The 23,875-nt window shown below is 34.0% G+C and overlaps 1 protein-coding gene, 1 long non-coding RNA gene and 1 pseudogene across 6 annotated transcripts; all 3 read right to left on the reverse strand.

Moving 5' to 3' along the window:
* Positions 1–418: 418 nt before the first annotated feature.
* LOC100801800 (protein EARLY FLOWERING 5-like) lies at positions 419–6,330 on the reverse strand (annotated as a pseudogene). Its single transcript, XR_419050.3, has 9 exons — positions 6,106–6,330; positions 5,704–5,797; positions 4,693–4,778; positions 3,429–3,478; positions 3,271–3,339; positions 3,080–3,161; positions 2,561–2,973; positions 1,358–1,894; positions 419–873 (listed from the first exon to the last, which is right to left on the reverse strand). The product of XR_419050.3 is annotated as a protein EARLY FLOWERING 5-like (transcript).
* Positions 6,331–9,383: 3,053 nt separating this feature from the next.
* LOC100800030 (uncharacterized) lies at positions 9,384–18,839 on the reverse strand. 4 transcript variants are annotated; one of them, XM_006600603.4, is made up of 16 exons: positions 18,728–18,839; positions 15,825–18,528; positions 15,598–15,726; positions 15,296–15,484; positions 15,168–15,214; positions 14,762–15,074; positions 14,104–14,212; positions 13,821–14,021; positions 13,025–13,129; positions 12,292–12,488; positions 11,952–12,167; positions 11,597–11,872; positions 11,334–11,481; positions 11,116–11,249; positions 10,574–10,660; positions 9,384–10,495 (listed from the first exon to the last, which is right to left on the reverse strand). In XM_006600603.4, exons 2-16 carry the CDS (start codon positions 18,462–18,464, stop codon positions 10,409–10,411), a joined length of 4,878 nt encoding a protein of 1,625 aa, XP_006600666.1. In that variant the 5' UTR covers positions 18,465–18,528; positions 18,728–18,839; the 3' UTR covers positions 9,384–10,408. The 4 variants fall into 4 exon arrangements, with proteins under 4 accessions (XP_006600666.1, XP_006600664.1, XP_006600665.1 ...); XM_006600601.4 differs by having other exon boundaries at positions 18,602–18,760; XM_006600602.4 differs by having other exon boundaries at positions 15,825–18,804.
* Positions 18,840–22,158: 3,319 nt separating this feature from the next.
* On the reverse strand, positions 22,159–23,612 carry LOC121173823 (uncharacterized). The gene is made up of 2 exons (XR_005889311.1): positions 23,459–23,612; positions 22,159–23,033 (listed from the first exon to the last, which is right to left on the reverse strand). It is a non-coding gene; the product is annotated as an uncharacterized lncRNA (long non-coding RNA).
* Between the last annotated feature and the right edge of the window lie 263 nt (positions 23,613–23,875).

The following is a 23,875-nucleotide window of genomic DNA, read 5'->3' on the forward strand; positions in this document are numbered from 1 at the left end:
ACACTTTCCCAGATAACTTATAAGTTAAATTTTCACCATGATCAAATCTCATAAAAATTGACTTTCTCAAATACAAATTTTAACATAAACCCCCACACTTGTATAAGTTTTCAGATGATAAATAGACAATTTTCACATGTTAAAATTCAACATAAAGAATCCATAACCATTATAATAAATTTTAAAAACAATAAAATTTTATTAATTTTATTTACCAAAAAATAATTAATTTTATTTGTTTAATCCACTCTTATACAATAAATTAGATATACTTTTTAAAAAAACACTTAAACTAGTTTGCCTTTCTTTAAAAAAAGTGTTGCAATATCAATCTCCACTTCATTTTTCTCAATTTTATTTTATTTTTTAAACGTAGGTATAGAATGTAACTTTTTTTTATTGAAGTATCAACACACCATTGGTTAATAATGTATATTATTATTAACTAAAAGTTCACTACTTTAAACTAGAGTGATAAAGGAGATGAATGAGGAGTCACAAAAGAGAGTATACATGGTCTTGACTAGACTTGATTATCAAGAATAAAAAATTGAGTGAGGTCACGAGAGAGGATATTTGAACTAAGCAAATTTCATTGTGCACACCCTCACCAGTCACCATCATCCGGCACCCCCACTCACAGTGATCTCAACCATCAAGTGCACCAAGGGCTTTCATGTCTTCTAAGAAAGCCGTATATGAGTCATCAATGCTCTGTGCTTTTGGAGCTGATGACGAGCTCACCGACTCTGATTTTACAATAGTTGGTCCTGATGTACCAGAGACTGTCCTGGAGGTAGGTCCTGGCACTGCCGGTTTTGGCTTTGTTTTAGACACCGCCGCTTCTCTTCTCACTCGCACAGATGCAGGAACCTAGTCATAAACCAGATATAGACTCCATTAGAGAATATATACAAAGAGATTGAAATAATAACAAGTTTTGAGTTCTCAATCATAAACAGCTCAGGATATATGTTAAATTAATTTATTTAACAGCTATCTTTCCTCATGATTCAAACTCATAGATAGCACTTCTTCCGTTAAGAAAATTGTTCCTTACAAGTAAATGCACACAATAAATCATTTAGTTGTTACCTTTTTGGTTTAAATAATCAAAACATAAAGTAGCAACAAGCAATTCCCATCAGCTAAATTACAGTATGATAACATGAGCTTCTTTAGAGTTCAGGAAAGCTTATAATCAAAACACTATTGAAAGAATTTTTTACTTGAAAAACTCGATAGTTATAAAATTAAGCTAAAAACAAACAAACAAATAGTATAGATCACCTAAATAAAGAAAATAAAATAAAATCAAGAGACAATATAAAAAACACAAGAAAAATCCTCAACTTACCATAGCTGTGAGTTCTGGAGTGTGTTGAGCTAATGGCCTTTTAACAACAGTAGAAGCAGCAGATTTAACATATGATGGTTTCGGAGGAGGAGGAGGTGGCCTAGTTGCCATATGATCCTCTTCCTGGAAGTTTGGAGGAGGACCAGGCGGAAGTGGAGGTCTCATCATTGGAGGAGGACCAGGTGGAGGACCATATGGTGGCCTTGGCATTAGGGGGACCATCATTCCAGGAGGTGGTGGTGCCTGAGCAGGTAGTCCTGCAACCGGCAAAGGAGGTTTCATATCAGGTGGTGGTGGGGGTGGAGGGAAACGAGATATTCCAGGGGGTAACAATACATCAGGCTGTAAACTTGGGATTAACATGGGTCCTGGAACAGGGGGTTGTTGTCTTGGAGGAGGATGCCCGGCAACCATTTTTGGGATCTCCTGGCTTGAAAGTGAATTCTTATTCTCAGTAGAAAGCACAGCACCATCAGACTGAATGACACCAGCCATGGGTGGCACCTGACTATGTGGAGGAGGTGGAGGAAGCTGCACCTGCATTTTACAAATTATGTTACTGTGTAAGAAGCTTTTGTTTAGGAGAATCATACCAGGTCCTGGGTTTTAAACTTATAATCAAATGTAATGCATTCCCATTTGGCAACCATGATAAATGTATATTACCTTCCTATCTATTAAGCATGAATATGCAAAAAGCTACCAAAAAACCAGAGGTATACCTGAATCAAAGACCAAAACACATACAAGAAAAAACAACAAATTTCCTGTCCTCTTTCAACTTGAGTCTTGACCATTTCAAAATGTCTCTAATGTGTCCAAAATCCAAAAAATGCTTTACAATGTTTCAAAACTCAAAATAGGTTCTGAAGAAAGTCAAAGCATGATGAAATAGATTAAAAGATTTACACAACCCTATAAAACCTTTAACATCTCTGTCTTTGGTGCTTTTAAAATGAAAATATATATGTTATTTTTTTGCAAACATACTTTTAGTATTTATTCAATCAATATTCCCTGCCATACCCACATCCTAGATTTTGAAATACAGCCGTATCCAGGTACTAAATCATTTCAGATATCTAAAACACCACCAATGAATGCTTTCAATATCATCACTAATTTCATGTCCTTTAATACCTTTACCATCAGATCATGCCTTTAAAGAGAAAATATACGTCATTTAGTTAGACAAGAGCATACCTGGCCAGGCTCCTTGGAAGGTGAATCATCTGTCAATGCAGACTGATTTCTCCGTTCACCTCCATTGGTACCAGGTGGAGGAGGTTGAGACTGTTGTAGGGGCGGAGGTGGAGGGGGAAGAGTACGATTTGCAACTTGTTCTTTAGGTGGGGGACCAGGAGGTGGAGGAGGCAAAGGAGGTGGTGGTAATGATGTAGGCACAGTAGTAGCAGGCTTTGGAGGCATGGGAGGGGGAGGAGGCAATGGCAAAGATTCAGGTAAAACAGCATCATCTGCTGAACTCGCACTGCTACCATCAGGCAGTGGTGGCGGCGGGGGAGGTGGAGGTACAGTTAATACATCATCCTCCAACTCTGTTCCTGAGGATGATGCACCAGCACTTGATGAAGCACCAGACAAAGGAATTCTGGGTCCTGCATTCCAGCACAAAACTTGACTAAATAAGGGAGATGTCAAGCCAACATCGTTTATAGATTCATGATTTTACAACACAAAATATGAACAAGAAGCTCAGCATACCTATAGATGATTTAAACATAGGAGGTTTCCCTGGTGGTGGAGCCCCTGTAGGGTTTAATGTAGGATGGTAATAAACAGAGTCCTGTAGTAAAAATCATTAACTCAACCATTACTGACAGCTACACCAGTTTAGTTCGGAAGAAAAAACAAAACATAAGCGCACGCACACACACAAACAACCTAAAGCCTACCTCAGGCTTTGGGTGCTAACCCTTTCTTCTTCTTCTGCAGTTGTTCTCCTTCGAGGAAGCCCCAAATGACTGCCAAAAAGACACCCTAGAATGTGTGAACTACACAAACACAAATTGGGAATAAATCCATATTTTTAAATGACATGAGAATTCTTCACCTGAACATAACTGGGGTCTCACCCTTCTCCCGCATTTTGTCTTCATATTCCTATACAAGAGTGATTAGATCTAGATCATCAATAATTAACAATTGGTAGAAATCATTTAACTAAATAAAGCAGATGTTGTGTTCAAATTCTGAACACTGAATTTTCAGTCCTCTACTAACTATATAGTATATACATATAACCAGACAGCTTCTGCTACGAATACAATATCAAGCTCACTTCATGAATGTTCCATTTACATTAAGTTCTGTTTGTACCACTCAAGAAATTGTAGTAAAAAAGCACACGTCTCAAAAGTCTAGTTTAACAATGACCCATTACAGGTGTAAGCAGGATCGCACAACCTTTTATATGGGTTTAAGAAAATATCGACTAAAACTACCACTTACAGAGTGTGATAAACCCAAGAGGGGGCCCTTCAGCTACTCTTAATGGGACTTGCCCATGATAAGAATGATACATCAACCAATGTGCTTGTTACAACTGGTTTTCAGAGGCACAAAATTAGCAATCACACTATTCACGATAATACATGGTTTTTAATCATGACAAAGAAAAAGAGACTAAAGACTATAAAGAACCAAGAGATATTTAGCATTATAACTGACACATTGGTCAATGCTGATCTGGATTACGATGTAATGATTATTTACATTCATTGACAGTATACATTTCTATGATACTCCATAACGAACTACCACTTGCAGAATGAGATAAACCGAGGGGACCTTAAGGTACTTTAACAACACATGCCTGTGGACAAAAATGGTACATAACCAAGGTGTTTGCCGTAAGCCTGGTCCTTAGTGGTCAGAAAATCGCAATTACCCTATGTTATAGCACATTTTTGCATCATAACACATTTGTCAGTGCTGTTCTGGATTATGATATAATGGATTAATGAGTATTTTTCATCCCTCAAAAGTATCCTGTTTCTACCATACACTGTAACATGAAAAATCACTATCTAAAATTCACCAAGTTTTCCTTTACTTCACGTATGAGAAAGAAGTTTGATAGGAAATTTTCTCCAAAGTAGTCAGGGTATTATAATATGTCACAGGATCATTAAGAGAAATAGCTTGCATATTGGCTTTAAAAACCCAGAGATCAGTCCTCACCATTTTATCTTCTTTATTTACATTCAAGATAGCACATAATTGTGCACAGCACACAAGTAAAGGACAATCTACAAAGAAATATCAAATAATAGAGAAAAGTGGTCCAACACAAAGAACACATAATATATTCTTACCCTCCTCTTCTTTATGACAAGATTAAGTGTATCTTGTAGCTGTCTCTTCTTGTGCTTTCTTGCTTTATCCAAAGCACCATCAGCCTCTGCCACAATCAACAATGCACAGCGAATTTGAATAAGTAAAAGCATCCCAAAAAGACATCATACTTAATTTACCATTATAAAATTACATCCCAGAAAACAACTATAGTCAAGTAATAGATCAATATATCCAGCCAGACAGTTTATAAACAAAAGTGGAAATTAGAGAGTATGAACAAAAAAAAAAGAATAAACAAGACAACCTAGAACATCCCCCCCCCCCCCCCCCCAAGGAAAAGAAAACAAAAAGAAGCTATACTGCAGATAAAAACTCCATGTGTCTGGGCACAACACCAAAAAACCATATAAAGCAGTAAGTAGCACACCACATGAGTCCATGTATATGTAGTAACATTATTTCCCATTGCAACTATCTGGTAGAAGCAAATATATAAATGTTTATATTTCATACCACAGCATCTATATAAATAATTGCATATGACATAATTTCTTATTTATCCAATCCACATGGAGACATAGTCCTTTGTCCATGTTCCATGGAGACAAAAAGGTATCCTTCAAGGACAAAAAATAACTGGACAGAATTCAAAGGGAACTTCCCTAAACACTGTAATGCCATGGTTTGATTTTCCATGTTCATTTGAGAGTTCACCAACTTTAAATTGATTTTTTTACTAGTATGCTGATGAAAAAATTTGTACAAATCAACTGGTTCTCTTTCATCATCACAATATATTTATGACTAACAAAAATTTCAAAATTTGATACTGCTCTCTGCAAATTGATTCTCACAATTACACAGAATAAGATATTCATTCAAACCACAACAACTACCAGATGCTCGATCAAATAGTCTATAAACAGTTCATCACTCAATAAACATTTTGCCATAATAATAATAATGATAAGCGAAATAGATGATATCGGACTTCACTGCCTTCCAGTACAAAGTAAAGCACGACTTACTCATCATTTCCAAGTTGTCAATCTGCTTCTTCAATTGATCAGGATCTTTCTTCAAAATCCCCACCTCCCTCACCTTCTTTCTTTCCTTCTTATTCTGTTCACCAAAAAAAAAAAAAGTGGAAGTGTACAGAATCAGACCATCAGTTGAATTATCCCAAAACACAAGCAATACACAACAAAACATATACTTTAAGGAAAACAGAAATCACTGCAAAAAAAAAAAATGTCCATTTCATTGAAACAGCTCCTTGAGTTAAAAACCCTATTAGCAACACTATTTCATTATTTATTTTAAATTTGTAGCATATCTACTTGCACTTAAAATCAATTGGCAAAGAAACAAAATCAAATTAAAAGAGAAAGAGAAAATGGAGCGGCGTAGGTTAAGGAAGTGAAGAGTACCCTTTTCAATTCTTTCTTCCGAAGCTCCTTTCGGTAAGCATCGGTAGGGTTCATGACCTTGCCGCCCTTCGTCGTCTTCATTTTAGGAACACTGAACCCTCTCTTTCAGAAGCTCTCCTTATTGTTCCTCTTCCGAAATCGAAACCCTTTCCCCTTTTCTTCGTTCTTTTTGTTCTGTCACGATTTTCAAATTGGTAATAAACAAACACGGGATAGAGTTACAGATGATAAAAGGTGTAATAAGAAATAGTACGAAGATGCTTTTGTGTTCCGATGGTAGAGAAACCAAAGCCCGGCCCACTAACCTTTCCCCTGTTGTTTGGGCCCAACTTTCGCCTTTCCCATCTCAAGCAGAAATTCTCTTTCTGGGCTCCTAAAAAAAACTAATTTTTGTAACCAATAAAATACAAATTGTCAAAGCTACAAAAAATTTCCATATTTAAATTTTGATTTTTGAATATTTTTTAGATAAAATCATTATTATTTATGTATATTTTTATCCTTTATATTTTGTCTTTAGTTAACAAATGCAATCCCAGTAAATTTTATGATAATTTAAATTTTGTTACGAAGTTCAAATTGATTGCAAGTCTATATATAAACATATTCTTTTTTAAACTTCAATGATAATTTTTCTTCTTTAAAAAGGTACAAACTGAACAAGAGTAATGTTCATGTGATGACCAGTTAAGATATACCAATCAATATATATATATATATATATATATATATATATGTTATTCATAAAAATATTTGAGCTGAAAATTGAAGGTTTGATAGAAAATGTGAAAACAGGAACAGCTGTGACATAAGAAGAGTCAGATAAATTATCACATGCAGTTAAGGGGTAATGATGTCTAAAGATAACTTGAGACCGAAAAACCTACCGTCGTTACATATTGTTATTGAATAAGTTAAAACGATGTGCATAAGAAAATCATAACTGTCTGTAAAAAAAATCATAACTGATTTAATGAATTTAACCATGTTTTAGACTATTTATACATATACACATCTATATATATAATAATTACAATAAGTTCTTTTGTTCTCCATTTTTCTTTAGACATCATTACTCCTTATTTGCATGTGACAATTGATCTGACTCTCATGTCAGAAACTGATTATGTTTTGCATTTTCTAACCTTTTCTCTCTTCCTTTTCATTTTTTTTTTCTTTTTTCCTTTCTAGAAAAATGTAGAGAAGGTCCTGCACCGTGCAAAGAAGTTCTGGATCGTAAGATGACTGATATTCTGTGGTAATGATTGTATGGAATCATGTGTTTAGAGAAACCGTTGATAATAAAAGTCTTTATCCATCAGTTTTTTTTTTCTTTCTTTTGAATTTACGGGATTCTAACATGCACTTCCATTCTTGTCGGCGTTGTCTTGTGTCGGTGACATTTGAGTAAATGTTTCATTTTCCTGATTCTTTAGATGTCTAGGTTGCATTTGGTTAGCGTTCGTTTTGAGATGAAAAGTTATGTTTTGACTTAATTTTATGTTTGCAAAATGTATTCACAGATGTTGTTGTGCATTTGAATTGTATGATTAGGTTGAATGCAGAATGCGAAGCGTGATGTGCTTAAGCTCCCATTGTTTCTGTTATTGAGTTCAATTTGATATTGCTAAAAATACACCTGGATTTACTAACAAATTTCCTAATATATGTATATCCGTACAAACGTGATTCCATGTGGTTATTATCATAGAATACACGTGATCCTACAGAGAATATCAATCATCCATATTGTAACTGCAATATCCTACGGTTCTGAATACTTTCACACGGTACAGGATCTATCTAGCTTGTGCATGCTAGAAGGCGCACCTGATATCATTCTATTTTCAACTTAGTAGGTTCTGGATAAAAATTTATATGTATTTATCTGATTAAATATTTTCTTTCAAAAAAAATCTAATTAAATATTTGAGCTAAAAATTAAAGAGATAGTTAAATCTATGCAATCATTTTTTACTGCAATTTTTTTACAAAAACATTTTAACTTTTTTTTTAAAAGACCAATGTTAATTATTAAATTGTTAATTTTTTTATTTATGGAAAAGATTTGAACTAGATATCTCCCTGGCACTTCTTCCATTTTAACTTATTTAAATAATTTTACATTATAGTTATTTATTAAATTAGGATGCATTTCAATAAATAGTTTAAGTACTGCATTCATAAAAAAGATAGTTGATCTACTTGTTTAAGAAATTCTTATAAAATAAGAACTTATTGATAAAGAGATATAAAATTAACTTGATGATTGAAAAAAAAAATATAAATTCAAGTCATTTTCACTAACAAATTAATAATTAATATTGATTTTTTTATAAGAAAAAACTTATTTATAAGTTTTATCTTAAAAGTATATTGAAATAAATTAGAAAAAAACTTATAAGAATATAATATGAAATTGCACGATGTATATAATCACAATATAAATAAGTTGTCTTCATTACTTTAAGTTATCTTCATTACTTTAAGCTCTTGATCAAATAAAATAACGTTTACAATATGAAATTGCACGATGTATATTCACAATGAATAATTTAAGTGATCATTTAATCTTTTTCATAATCTCGTGAGAGATTTTTTAAATTAATGGAGGGTCACATTCTTTCATGAAATTATGTCTCTTCATAAAAAAATTGCAAGTATAAGTAAATGCGACTCTTCACATCTCAACTTCTGGATGAAAAGTCAAGATTCAAGAGTCATAAATAGAAACAAAGAGTCAAACACCTAAATTAACCATTTGACTTATGTTACAATTCTTATCATTCTATTCATGAGAAATTCTTGAAACATTTCTTAACAAAAACACCTAAACTAACCATTTGACTTATGTTACATGAGTCAGACACCAATTATCTCTAAAAAAAAATGTCTTTACACAACATTATTTATCGTAATATATTTGCTCTAAGTATTAAAAAGACTTAAATACATTTTTTTTCTTTACAATTTAACATTTTTTTCATTTTTCTCTATGAATATATATTTTTTTAGTTCTTGTAAAATATTTTTATTTTATTTTTCATCCTTAAAGTGCTTTAGATAGTGCTTTAAATAATAAAAAAGTAATTTAAACACAAAAAATATTATTTAAAATATTTTAAGGATGAAAAACAAAACAATCATATTTTTAAAAACTAAAACGAAAAAAAAATTACAGGAACAAAAAAAAACACTAAATTGCATGGATAAAAATGTATTTAACCTAAAAAATATTAACATTAACACAATTAGGGGAACCCGAGTGCAAATTTAGATGTTAAATTGCACAATATTTTGCACTAATGTATATAGAATAATGAAGTATAATAATCCATCTCACTTGACGCTAGAATATGGCAAAATTGTGCCAAAACCTTTCAGCTTTTTCCACACTCAAAGCTACAGTTAACCTCTCCAACTATAACAATTGATATCATTAGTTCATTACCTTCAATCATACTCAACTTACGGATCCCCATCCAACACCACACACCCAAATGGAAGAAAACAAGAATAGAGTAGTGTTGTGGATCCAAAGGATGGAAGCCCTCAATTTACAGTTGCACAAAATCTGTCATGAAGCACGTTCCAACACAGGTTTCTTGGAAGGGAGAATAGTAGTCCAGTAGATCAGTAAACGACCCTCCTTTTACAGCCGAAGTGACAAGAAGCTGACATTTTGACAAATCTAATTGTATAAGAACTATACAGATCCCTTTTTTGTTTTGGGGGAAGGGGGTGGGAAGGAAATTTCTTCGACAACTGGTGAATAAACTCCCCTCGTACAAATGCTATATATATATTCCCGACAATAATGGGCAATTATTTCCATCATAAAACAGCCCAAGATCTTCTCGTACATTGCTGGTCAACCTCCACAAATTGTGGTTCATCTAGCAAAATACCAAAACCTGCTTATTGGTAGGATACAAGGAATGAATCCGATATTCTCAAAACGAACCAATTGTGTTCAGTGATGCTCGGTACCAAACACTCTCGGCTCTTCTAAGTCATCCTGTTACACTAAATGCATTTGTCATCATTATCCCTCGCCAGAACCTGCTCCTATTAAAATCCTGAATTGTATCGTAAATTTTAAAATGCTATACATCCCAACACAGAGGTATGTAAGCCAAAACTAGTTTTGTGTTATGCAATGCAACTTGCAATTTTATTTGCCCGAACCACTTTTGTGTTATGCAATGCATCTGCATAAACAAGGCCACTCCAGAAACCAATTGAAACCCAAAAGTCAACATTCTTCAGTCCAGCAAATGATGTTATCAGTTCCACCAAAAATCTAGTTTACAGCTTCAAAGAAAAGAACCTGAGGTTGTAGATGCCCTCTTTCACACATTGTAAGAACATCCGCCCATCCACCAATTACCTGGTCATTGAAGAAATTTTTTTAACACAGCAAGAACGACAAAAAAATAATTCCCATCTGTTCATAGATTCAACTCACCTTGACAGTCTTGTCATCATACATAATCCACTGTTCATGGTTATGGCTATAAGCAAAGCAATGATAATGCTGGCCGTAGTAGCAAACCTAAAGGTTAAACAACACATTAGCACATATACGATGCAGACAATTGTGGCATGTGATATAACTACTTTTTTCCACTCAATAATCAATAGTAAAAATGTTGCTCAACCATCTGATAAAAAATGGAAGAATGCCGGGTTTGTAAAAGTATATTATTTATCTGCAGTTTTCATTTAGATTTTTTCCTTCATTTTATGGAAAGATAAACAGCTCGTGTATATAAATGAGCCTTTTCACTGTCCAGGGCAGTCCTTTCAGGACCTCAATAAGAAAAGCAATATTTAAAAAAAAAAAAAAAACACTGGGAAAATGTTTATATAGTAGTGTGTACCTTCTGTAATAAAGCCAAATTCATCACTAAGTTCCTTACATATTAACAATAAAATACATATTAACAATAAAATAAGTAGTCGAACTAAATATAAACATTCCTTACATATTAACAATAAAATACATACCACTGACACCAAGTTATGGATGCATTTAGGATCTAAACCAGGATAAAGGACACTGATATCTATATTGGTGCTCAGGGCTGCCAGAGTCTCTGTTATATCATTGGCACTCTCACATGTATTTTGCCAACCTAGGACTGTAAATAACATGCATGTAAGAGAGAGTAGCAAAACCATATATAAAAAAGTCAACAACATTCCAAAAGCAACAAATGAGGTACCTGTCATAAAAACATGGGGTGGAGTTGAAAGTAAGTGATGGATGTGGTTGAGCTTGCCACAGCCACCAGCTTCTAGATCACAAGCCAACTGATGGTTCATCTCCACAAGATTCAAAAGCTTATCGAAGGAACTTTCAGCAAACATATCCTAGCAAGTGAAGAAGGGATCCAGCTAAGGTACTTAACAAGCATAATAGTTTGCCCATGCTTCCAGCAGCAGAAAATCAGAAGCAATATGAATTGTCAAATGTTTAAAAGAATACCTTCATTGTCCGGAGGGCACTGGCATTTATATTGTGAAAGAAGGAAGTATATTTCAAATGTCTGGATTCAAGACCACAGTGATAGCAGTTCATTTGTTCAAAAATGTTCATTCCAAAAAGTGAATGTGCTATACAACTCCCATTTGCACAATCCCAAGATCCCGTGCAGTTGCTTTCAGCTGATTCTGCATCAGAAACACTTGAACCACGAGTAAATGACTGATGAAGGCAGTCAAATATCACTGCCAGCACCTCAGAAGCATCATTCATCTGAGCCTGTCAAAAGTCAGTCTATTAATCAAATCGTCCACATAAGAAATATCTCCATTCTTTGTCTGTCTGTCAATGAAGTTACCTCCTGGAAGAAATTACTGTGAGGATACAGGTTGCTTAGAGCTATCCGTAGGGATGTAGGTGCAACTGCTTCTCTCCTTGAATCCTTTGATGCAGTGTCCAATGCAGTAAAGATTTCATACAATGCACAGACAACGCAAGGATTACCCACATGATCATGCTCTGATCTTGATCTACCAAGAAATTCCTCCCGGAAGCGTCTTAAATGCCACAATGACTGGAGCTCGTACAGAGACAAAAAATTGTTTTAGGCTATGGAAAATAATACAAAATAATAATAATAATAATAATAATGCAACAGCCAATATTATAATTAAGTGGAAAAATTCCAAAAGACCTACCTGTATAATAACATTGAGAAAACAATTATATTCACCCACTTCATTCTTCAGTCCAGTACCAAGCAATGTAGCCCCATTCACATTATCAGTTGAGTCCTCCACAGGCAGGCAATCCACACTATCCTCCTGTGAAGAAGCTCTCTGTGACATTCTTAAACTGGAAACAGAATGTGAATTTCCACGAGCTTGATATGTGTCTGATAAGAATATCTTTTAAAGTTAGAGAATTGTCATAGTTCCATAATTCTTCAAGATGAACCCAGAATTACTTTTTAGAGTAGGAAACATAAGCATTACTCTCAGGATTCAACTAATAGTCTATGTCCAGTTTTGCTTGTAAGCCAAGTACAAATTACGTATGTGTAGGAAGGTTTATTTTTTTGAGGGGAAATATCTTCTATTCTTCTATAAATATTAAGGATTTGACATGTTTTCATAACTTCCTAGTTATATAATCTTTGAGATTGTAAATCACATGTATATAATTAATCCTGTGGAGGCTAGTACAGAAAACAACATGCCAAAAGATCAGAATAGGAAAAGGGAAGACTTTCAGAGAAATGAGCATTCAAGCTCATTTCATTTCTTGAGCCATTTACGGTGAGGCAGATTTTGCATCAAGAAAGAGATGTGTTATAAAAGAGATGTGTTATAAGTTACTAAGTATAAGAAAATACATCTTAGATGTAAAAGATAAAAATAACTACGTATGCATGGAATGAAAAAATTATACCCAGGCTTTGGCGTACAGCCATTTTAAGATCAGCTTGGAATCTTTCCTCCTCTGCATCTTCTACTTGCAACTCTCCCATCACCTTTGATCCATTATTTTGCCACACTGATGCACATACCAGCAACATCAACTTAATTAATTTTCATACTCAAAAGATGCTTTTATTATTAGTATTTTTAAAAACATTATAAATTACTTAAACTAGGCTCACCAACTGAAATAAGATATCTGCATGAACAAACAATTTCAACTAACATACTGATATAATCCTCCCAGGAAAAGAAAGCAACAGTGACACTAATGAGTTTTCAAACACTATGAAATCTTATTTTGCATCTAATTTAATATTATACTGCAGATGTACATTTTAACAAGAAACTTTTTATTATGAGAAGGAAGAAAGTCTTTCCCACAGCTTCTTCAAATTTTATGCACCCATAAACACTTTTGTAAGCCAAGCTATGCAGTACCACAAACTAGCAGCCAGTAGTTAATTCTGAGTTAATACTACTTTTGAAAAGAATTGGGAGTCAAATCAGATAAATAAAACTAATTATATAATTATGCACCAGCATTACATCAAAAGAGTCTTTCCCACAGCTTCTTCAAATTTTGTGCACCCATAAACACTTTCGTAAGCCAAGCTATGCAGTACTACAAACTAGCAGCCAGTAGTTAATTCTGAGTTAATGCTACTTTTGAAAAGAATTGGGAGTCAAATCAGATAAATAAAACTAGTTAGATAATTAAGCACCAGCATTACATCAAAAGAGTATTTAGGCAAAGTTAAACTAACCATTATTAACATCTTGATTGTTATCAAATTTGAATTGCTCTCTCGGGTGATAATCAGTATGTGTATCCTCAATGTTGTCTTTTGCTGATGAGATAAATTCAAACTTTCCATCAACTTGTCTGGAAGAATTTTTCCGTTTATGTTTTTTTCCTGCACGGCGATCTAGACCGTTCTCTGGAACAACTCCATTAGGCAAACTTGCTGCAAAAATGAAGTAAATAAATTTGAAGAACCTCAAGCAAATAAAAACAAACACCACATTTGAGACACTCAAACCACCAACATTGTTTACTATTTGACTGATGCGAATAATTATCAAGGGAACCATTTGCTGTGGGTGTAAGCACACCATCCAGACTACTTTGGGATCCATTCTCCTTTACCAGTTGGTCCTGCAAAATCGTAAAGGTTCAAAAATGTACAAGTTCAGAGGTATATTTCCTTTAATACCTAATTCTTATTTATAAAGTATTAGTACACTTGCAGTAGTATTTTACTTTCCACTAACCATGCAACAGTAACTCAGACTAGTGACCAGAAATTCTGTCTCCCTAAGGGGGAGTTTGGTACAAAGGAAATTTTTAGTTTCATGGAAATCTTAAGTTGAGAATGTATGTTTTTCATGTTTGGTTTGTTTTTTAAAAATAACATTCCCAAGAAACAATGTTTCCCGAGAATATTTTTTGCTACGTTTCCCACAAAAATATTCCATGGGGGAGGTGGGAACCTAACTTTTCCAAGTTAAAGAATAAGTATTACTGCTGTAAAAATATCACGTTACTCTTATTAAATCATTTATGTGGTAAATAATTTTGTGGTAAAAATACTATGTTACTCTTTTATTTCCAGGAACTTATACGAGAATATTTAAGACCAACCAAACAAATTTAGTCATTCTTAGGAATCATGATTCCCAAGAGATTCAAAAAATAGATTCATACCTGCACAGGTACTCCAACATGTTCATGTGCATCTGGTGGATAAGCATCCACCTTTGTTTCAGAATCTTGAAGTTTGTCTACCACTCCTTCCAAGTATAACCCAGATGATTTTTTTTGTTGCTCTGCAAGTTGCTTCTGTTTGGCTTCATTTTCTATCCTTCGTTGAAATTCCAAAGTTTCTTCAAGCTTTTTCTCCTCCTCTTCTAACTCAATCTTACGTCTAAATTCCTCTTCAAGTTGTTCCAAGTCATCATCATTCATAGAAACAACCTCATTATCTGGGAAGTCACTTTCAGGTGCAACTAGATTGGAACTGTAACAGAAGCACATCAAAAACATTTTTAAGAAGAGTGACAGAAAAATAAAAAATAAAAATCATGAAGAAAAAAATAAAACATATACTGACTCAGGAGTTGTTGATCCTAGTGAGAAGTGTGCATGACCACTTGTGACCTGCAAGAGAAAGAAACTTTAGTCAGCTGTCATAGACAATGACCCATATATATGAACAAATTCCAGAAGCATGATGAACACCTTAAAATCTCTTGCTTTTCTGTGATCTTTATTCTTCTTCTTATCTTTTGTTTTCTCGACATGTCTTGCACTCTCACTTCCCCCCTTAACAGCCTTCTTGGAATCAAGAGCAAGTTCAGCCAAAAGTGCTTCACTTACAGCATCAGACTTCTCTCTCGCATCCTTCTCAGCCAAATCTTCCAAAAGAGCCTAAATTATATATATATATATATACATATATATATATACATATAAAAAAAAAAGGAACACTCAGTTAAGTGAAAGGTCAAGCAACAACGTGTTTCAGGAGTTTGAATACAAACCCTTAGGTACAACTTCACTAGAGGCACTAATATTGCTCGATAATCATTAGCAGAAATAGGCCCAAGCTTGAATTCCAGTTGCTGCATCTCTGTAACACTTCTTATTATTCGGGCATCAATTTTGCTAAGCTACACAGTGAAAAAAAGAAGGTTAGAACATAAAGGCAGAAGGACATCCTTGTTGTTTGTTTTCTTTGTAGACATATAAAACAAATCAACAAACTGACCTCTATAGATAAATGCTCTTTCAGTTTCTGAATAGCATTTTCAATACAACCATCCATTTGATGCAAGTAATCTTTCATTCTCCATTCATCTTCTTCACCAGATTCCAAGTCACATAACTGAGAAGTCACACCAGCATAAGTTTCATCATAGCCGAATTGATTAACATTTCTTGCTTCTGCTTCTTGCAAAACATTTGATATAGCATCCAACTCAAACTTATTGCTGACATACATCATATCATTCTCACTCTCAATGAGCTCTTCTCTTCGCTTTCTTAAGACAGATTCATAGCTTCGCTGGACAAATTCACCAACAGTTTCCCTCTTCTTACCTTCTTCAAGACAAAGATCCTCCACTGTTTGCAGAGCTTCCTCATAAGCTATTCGCTCACCCTTCTTCTCACATAGGCCCTGTAGATGATAAAACTCCTTCTCAAGCAACTGGACAATTTCCTTTCCTTTATTTAGTTTATCTTCTCTGGTCCGCAGCCATGATGTCAACTGATCCCCAATAGGTGAACATGAAAATATCCAGGATAGCAAAGCATCGTTATAGCATGAAATTCCATCAGGAGAGCTTGGGGTGGTCACATCATCCAAGATAGCCCCCTGAACTGTACCAGCAGTGACTTGTGTTTGCAGTAAATACTCATCCAGTAGGAGGCATGATGCATCTCCATCAAGTACAATCTTGTCTTTAATCTCGGGACCTTGACTGATATTGAGCAAATCATTTGTGGGACTACCACCTTTATCAGCATTTCTGGCCAACCCACAGGCATGAGATATTTCCTGCAGAAATTGGAAAATTGTCTTAAGCTGTGTAGCTCCTAGAAAGCATATGCACATTGGTGTTTGGTCCACGCCATGATTTAGAAGTTGAGAACCAGCAGCAAGACCCTGTATCTCACCCATAGTAAACTGTATGACCTTATTAAGATGACTAGCAGCAAGACATTTGTGCCTAATAAGAGTCTCAAAAATGGCATGAATTTTCCCCAGAAGTTTTGCACGCTCAGGGTCATCAGACACCGGCCAACAGTCAATAATGGGATTAGCCATAGATAGTTGGTCTTCAACACCTTCTCTCACATCATTTTCAATTTTACAATGGTTGTTGCATTCTACCGAACAATTACGACGACTGTCCCCTGAACTTTCCTTCTCAATGTAAGAGCTGCTTGCATCTTTAAAACAATCATTATAGTCCAGAGCATGATGATCCAAGTACAAATCCTCAGGAAGTGGTGAACTTTTCAACTTTGCTTTATTATCAAGCATTCTAACTGCAGCTAGGACATCCAGAGGATTCCAAGAACAATTAAGAATCATTTCAATCCATTCACTATCAACATTTTGGGGCAGAAGTCTCTGCATTTGTGGTGAAAGACTCCCCATGTGTTCCTGCACAACATGATGCCTGTGAGAATCCGGGTTGGAATGTTTCTCTTCACAGTTGCAGCAACGCCAGAATTTCCATGTTTTATTGGCCTCAGCATAAAACAAAGCTTCCGACAAGATATCGTTCGGCAAAGTATCCTTTGAAGACCCATAGTGCGACTTAAGATCATAAATTTTAACCCTAAGAAAGTCCTTCTTCAGATCCATACTAACCGAATTCCAATACGAGTGCACCCACTTCATCCTCTCAGCTGAAAAGCCACTCTTCCTCGCATTTACATGCCTCCTCCTATCGCCAATCCTCTGACCAGACCCTACAGATGAATCCAACGGCCTGTCATCCCTATCTCCCTCATTCGGCAATTGTGGCGACTCTGAATTCTTCTGTATCAGCCTAGCAGCAGCCACTCGAACTTCAATTTCCTTTCTCCTCTCCTCGGGTGTCTTGGTCACCTTCTTGATCTCATTAGGCCTCCTAGTTTGAACCAGCCTCACCTCCATAGGATCCTCCGGTGTCCTCCTTATCGGAATCAACCGAAACCTCTCCTCCCCATTGCTCAAATTCTTCATCCAAGACGACAATGAAGCTATATTTGACTTCTGAATAAGCTGCCTCAACTCATTCTGCACGTGCCCAATCCGTTCCTCAAGAGATAATGCTTTATGCTCGCTCTCATCCTGCAATGTCTCCTTAGCAGGATCGCTAGGGTTCTCAATGGCAAGCCCCCTCTCACACTCATGCACCACCTCCTCATAATCCTTCCCTTCACTCGCGGCCTCCAACATCACCGTGGCACGGAAATGCGCGTACTCGACGGAATTCGGCATGAGCTCCACCGCGCGGCGCGCCGACTCGAGCGCGTTCCTCAAATGCCGCTGCTTCGAGCTAGGGTCGGTGATGACCGTGGCCGTCTTGAAGCACATTAGGCTGTGGACTCGGTTGACGAACGCGGCGTGGGGAGAGCCCTCTTCCCTGGCGCAAATCTCCTTCAACTGCTTCATTGCCTTGGTGTGGTTCCCGCGGCGGAGCGTGGTGAGTGCGCGCTCGCATTCGAGCTTGACTGTGGAGTAATCGGAACCCTCGGATTGGGGCGAGGCCAATTCGATCTTCCTAGGGTTGTGATCGGAAACATTATTGAACGCGCTGTCGGCGTCCGGCGAGGTAGCACTACCACCGTTGGCGGCGGCCGGGGGGGATTGTTTCGAGCGCGGCGCAGGGTTTCGCTTTTTGTGCCCCATGGATTGAGTTCATGCAAATCCGATTCGCGTGCATAAAAACACGTGCGAGAATCCGCAAACGTGCCTGTGTGAAAAAAAAAAAAAATACACATACATATAAGCGATGCAAAAAAAGAAGAAAAAAAGAGCGACCTGACCTAATAAATGTAGGAGCAAAGCGAGTAAGTGGTTGGCGAAAACGGTTACGGAGAACGATCGACGGTGAAAGGGTTAGGGGAAGAAGAAGAAGAGAGTTAAGAGAAGAAAGAGCACTGAGCACATACCCACACAAGAGGGGTGGGGTTTGATGGAAACGGAGAGCGAGAGATACTAGTGATAAATTTATCGCTAATATGCGGCCTAATCAATCACATTAACCCCCACAACACTTTTCATTTCTATTTTTATTTTTATTCTATGTTAATGTTAATGTCAATTACTTAAATAATTCATTTCTTTTAGAGAAACAAATCTAAATATCTTTTTCTTATAAAATTATTTAGACTAAATAATTCTTTTAATTTTTTTTATCTTTTTTCACTTTGATGATTTATTTTTTAAAAAAAATCACTTTAGTTCTTTATTTTATTTATTTTGCTTAAAATAATTATTTATTTTAAAAAAAGTTTATTTTAATTTTTAATATTTTTTTTATCCGCTCTCCTCAGTACTCACACATTCTCATCAAGAGTTAAACTCTTTTAATGGATCTTCATTTATTTAAATATACTCAAGTGATTATCTTAGTGTTATTTGAATAACAAATTTAGATATATTTAAATAAAACAACGTACAGATTAATGAAAAATATTCAAGCCCTAGTATTTTAATTCTGATAAAAAAGATTATTTGGCCTTAATTTATATGAATGCATATTTTTTTAAATTGTTAGTAAATTAGTTATATTAAGGAATGACGTGACATAATCGGGTTATATCATGATTATTTATCACGTGATCTTTCAACCAAACTCATCTGGCAATCGGGGTTAAAAACAAATATGTATTTTCATTTTGATAAAATAAGATATTAAATAGAAAAAATAGAAGAATTGAAATAAAAAAATGTTTTTTAAGGAATTAGAAACGTACATAAACCCGAAAATATATATCACCAGTTTTATAATACCTGTTATATTATTATGTATGATGAATTTAGTCATTTTCTTGAAAATGATATGATATCTAAACGTTATCTTATCTTATTGAATAAATAGTTTTTTTTTTGCTGCACTAAATATTATTTTAGTTTGTGCAAAAAGCAAGATAAATATCATTCAGCAAAAACAAAATACGAGATGGATATTTATTTTAAATAATTAAAATTTATAATAAAAAATATTTTAAATACAAAAATTACAATAAATAGATATTTTAAATATATATAAATTATAGTTTATATTCATAATAAAAATTATTTTTAACTATTGATATTTTTAAACCAAATTATTGAAACCTAATTTAGAAATAAAGATTAAAATGAAAAGCTGAAATAGATAAGAGTTCAAGAAAAATTCTTTAAAACGTTCTCATTATAATAAAAAAATCTACAAATACCCTAGTTTAAGAATAGTTCTTATATATATATAGAGAGAGAGAGAGAGAATCGTGTGTTTTTCTCATTTTGGACGCTTTTAATGTAGAGATTCATAGTGGAAAATAATTAATTTAAGAGATTTTTTATCTTTGAGAAAAAATAACATCAAGGAAAATTTTGAATGTAATTAATAGTTTTGAGATTTTCTTAAAAAAGTTAAGAATAAATAATGATAAAGTAGCATGTTATAAGAATAATAAAGAATGCATGTTTAAGAGTGAAAAATCAATTTTATAATATGATTTATTTTTACTTTTTTCCTTTAATTAATATTAAAAAATATCTATATTACATATATTAGAATTAGAATACCAACAAATTGTTTATTCCAATGAAACTCAACTCAATTCTCCTTTTAATAAGATTTTGAGTGAGCTGTGAGTGTTGTGAATGGAAATTATAAACTTATTAATATTTTTTTTGTTTTTTCTTCGTGATGGAGGTATTTATTTTACGGGGATAATTTTTTTAAGAATATAACATAGAAATATTTAGTTAATAATAACTAACTACGTCTGAATTTAACATCCAAATGCTCCCTAGACTGAGTCTCTTAAAACTGATCATATCTTCCATCTAGTGTTGATTACAGGATAAGCCAGAAACAAAAGTGAGATTTGTGGTAACATAAACAGTTTGGCAGGGTGAGATGAACTAGCATACATTAAGATATAAGGTTTATTAAATAGCTAGCCTTGCATACATACTAGTACAAAGGCAAGTAGCATAGAAGAAAATTGCACGAATAAGAATTCAAAGATAATTATGTTATATAATATTGATTCATTATAGCAACTACATAGGATTGCACTCAATTGGATAGGTTGCACTATAAAAATCATTAAAAATTGTGCAATATCAAAATGACACGGGGTCAATTGCATTCAAAGAGGACACATAAAATTACAACATCACCAAAGAAAAATTAAAACTAATTATATAGCCTCCCCACGAAGACATGATAACTTCATTTAGCATCACACGTAAGACATTCTCAAACAACTAAGCATAGCACACCCATGTGTAAAACTTCAGGACACGTACAAGATACACTTGGGCATTTATTTAGCACCAATATTACACACAGAACTCAACAAAGCACATGTTGTCCAACCAAATTTTAATTTTAAGTGTTTAATTAAATTAATTGTTGAAGTAGTTAATAAATATAAAATAATAAATATGAACATTTGTTATATGATATTTTAATAAAAAAAAATTATTTTTTCACAAATATATTTTGGAGTAATTATATTTTTAGGTTTTAATTATTTTTAAACTCTTATAATTTTTATCTATAGATCAACTATTTTATTTTATTTTTGTTTCAATTGTTATATTTTCTTCATATTATGCATTTTACTATTAATTATATCATATATTAAAATGTTCCCAACATAAACTAAATTATCATACACTTAACTATATTACTGATAAAAAAAAATTAACCTACACTTAAGCGCCATACTTTTGTTGATTAATGTAATAGATAAAATATATTGAAGTATAATGTTCAAATAATAATAACGAATAATATAAATAGCACGGTGGTTAAAATAAACCGTGTAAAAATAAGAGAAACAAAAAAAAATGTTAACATATGTAAAAAAACTAATAAGGAAATTTAATAAATAATTCAAGAAGGGTAAAAATAAAATAAATTATAAAGAAATTTAAAAATTGATATTTTAAAAAACAATGGCTGTAGTAGCATATCAATTCTCAAACGTATATAAATATATATATATATATATATATATATATATATATATATATATATAGAAAGAAATTTCCAAACCATTTAATTTAGAAATTTAGAGAGAGCGAGTGGTGCAACAGAGGATTAACATTTATTTTTTTGACTGAAGGGGATTAACATTTATATCTTCCTACTATTCTATCGCTTTCTATGTTAAAAAAAATTTAGAAGAAAAAGTATATTTAAATATATTAACTAAACTATTTGTGAAATTTTAGAACAAAATATGTTTTAAGTCTTTAAAGAGACTAATGTTTGAATTTGATCCTTATATAATTTTTCTTATTATTTCCATTCCTCTAATTTTAAAATACAGTACTTTTGGTTCTTAAAGCGCTTTAAACATTAAATAGTATTTTATACAAGAGTAAAAATAATTTAGATAACATTTAAAAAAATCCAGCTTTTCCAAGACAATTGATTATAACACTGTAAGTAAAAGCGTGAGTAGAAAGACCAGCTTCTTGCATTCTTTTGTACATAGACATGGCAACATCAATAAATCCAGCTTTAGCAATGTACAGTATGTGACACGATCTGTTCTTGCAATTTGCTTATCACATCAAACCTTCTAGTACGGCCCAGGATACCAACCATGGTGGTGTAAGTATTTCTAATAGACTTCGAATCAGTAGAAACAGAGGGTCTGGGATGAACACTGGTAAAGTTCTCCTTAATCTGTTTCACATTTGAAGATCTGATGTTGGGTGGGGTTCTGGCAGTATCAACCATACAATTTTAGGAGTAGCTTAGTATGTCCATTCCATTTGATAAAGGAAACTTATAATAAGCTAAATCGGAAAGAAAATTTATAGCTGCAATACCATCAAGTGATCAGCATTGAGAGGAGACAAGTGATCAACATGTTCCTGAACACCATCAATATCACAAGCATATGTTACAGAATCTGGTTTACTTGCCGGACTAGAAGCAGACCCGATTTGCTGAATAGTGCTAGATTTATCAACACCCTCAGCCTTGCAACAAGCTGGCCCACTTACTGAGTTTGCTGAAACCAATGTTTCATCCACTTCAGACGTAGCTTTGGATACTAAGGAGGATGGCTTCTGTGCAGGTAAAACATGTTTTTTTATATGTTGTCATCTAGACACACAAGTTTCATCCTCTGTGCAAGAGCATGAACTACCATCTGCTGCATTACAACGCGAACCACCAATGAGAAAACTCCTAGCACTGCTAGAAAGTGCAGTGATCTGCTTTTCTCGTAGCATGGTCTGCAAATAAAGTTTATTAGAAATAGTTCATGATCAAGAAATTAAGAAACTAATCACAAAAGTGAAAGAGGCCCAGTTTTCACAAACTTTCTGCAAACAGGCCATGGCAGCAAACAAACAACAAATCTACCCCTACAAAGTACAGATGCCACCAGGCACGAGTCCTACTCTAACTTTTGTATTAAAAAAAATTGCAACAGGGGCTATAAATTTTGTATGCACCAGCACCAACACTACTAATGATTTAGATGAGCTGAGCTAATATAAACTCTTAGCATGTGTACTTATTACTTAACCAACTAGCAGTCTACTTTTCAGCAACTCAGAGTAAAAAAACATGTGGTTTGGAAGAAATAGAGAGGAATCAGGTTCATTTCTTCACATAAATAATAAGAATTAAGAACACTAGAGACACAACACAGTACGTATGTTTGACATTAAGTTCCTTTATCCATCATCTCGATATGATTAGTTTGGCTCTCAGAATATTAGAGAGGCCATATTCCATGTCATACTTGTAATAGAAACGGGACAGATGGATACCAAAAATGAGTATTATAAAACCACAAGGTACAAGACGCTCACTTGAATTATTATTCAAACAAACCACTAGAAGCTAATGTAAGGTTGCGCGCTTTGTTGTTTGGTTTTCAATTTACAAGAGACACATGGCTACGCATCATGGCTACACATTGCCACAGACTTAATATTTAAAACAGGTGATGTTAGATTAATTTTTAAAAATAATAACACTAATATATTAATTTAAACAAATTAAAAATGATTTAATTAAGTTGACCTTTGCGTGTAAAATAAATGAATTAACTATGGCTCTTGGCCCA

The sequence above is a fragment of the Glycine max genome, chromosome 17 (genome assembly GCF_000004515.6).
Source record: "Glycine max cultivar Williams 82 chromosome 17, Glycine_max_v4.0, whole genome shotgun sequence".
Taxonomy (NCBI): Eukaryota; Viridiplantae; Streptophyta; class Magnoliopsida; order Fabales; family Fabaceae; genus Glycine; species Glycine max.

Bases quoted from the DNA above. Each gene is read 5' to 3' on its own strand.
- LOC100800030 (XM_006600603.4), bottom strand. From the start codon at position 18,464: ATGGGGCACAAAAAGCGAAACCCTGCGCCGCGCTCGAAACAATCCCCC. The intron at 13,130-13,820 runs GTTAGTTTAACT...TATGTGCATCAG, and splicing joins CAATCAAGATGTTAATAATG to TGTGGCAAAATAATGGATCA. The intron at 11,482-11,596 runs GTATTCTTTTAA...TTCACTTGCTAG, and splicing joins GTGCCCTCCGGACAATGAAG to GATATGTTTGCTGAAAGTTC.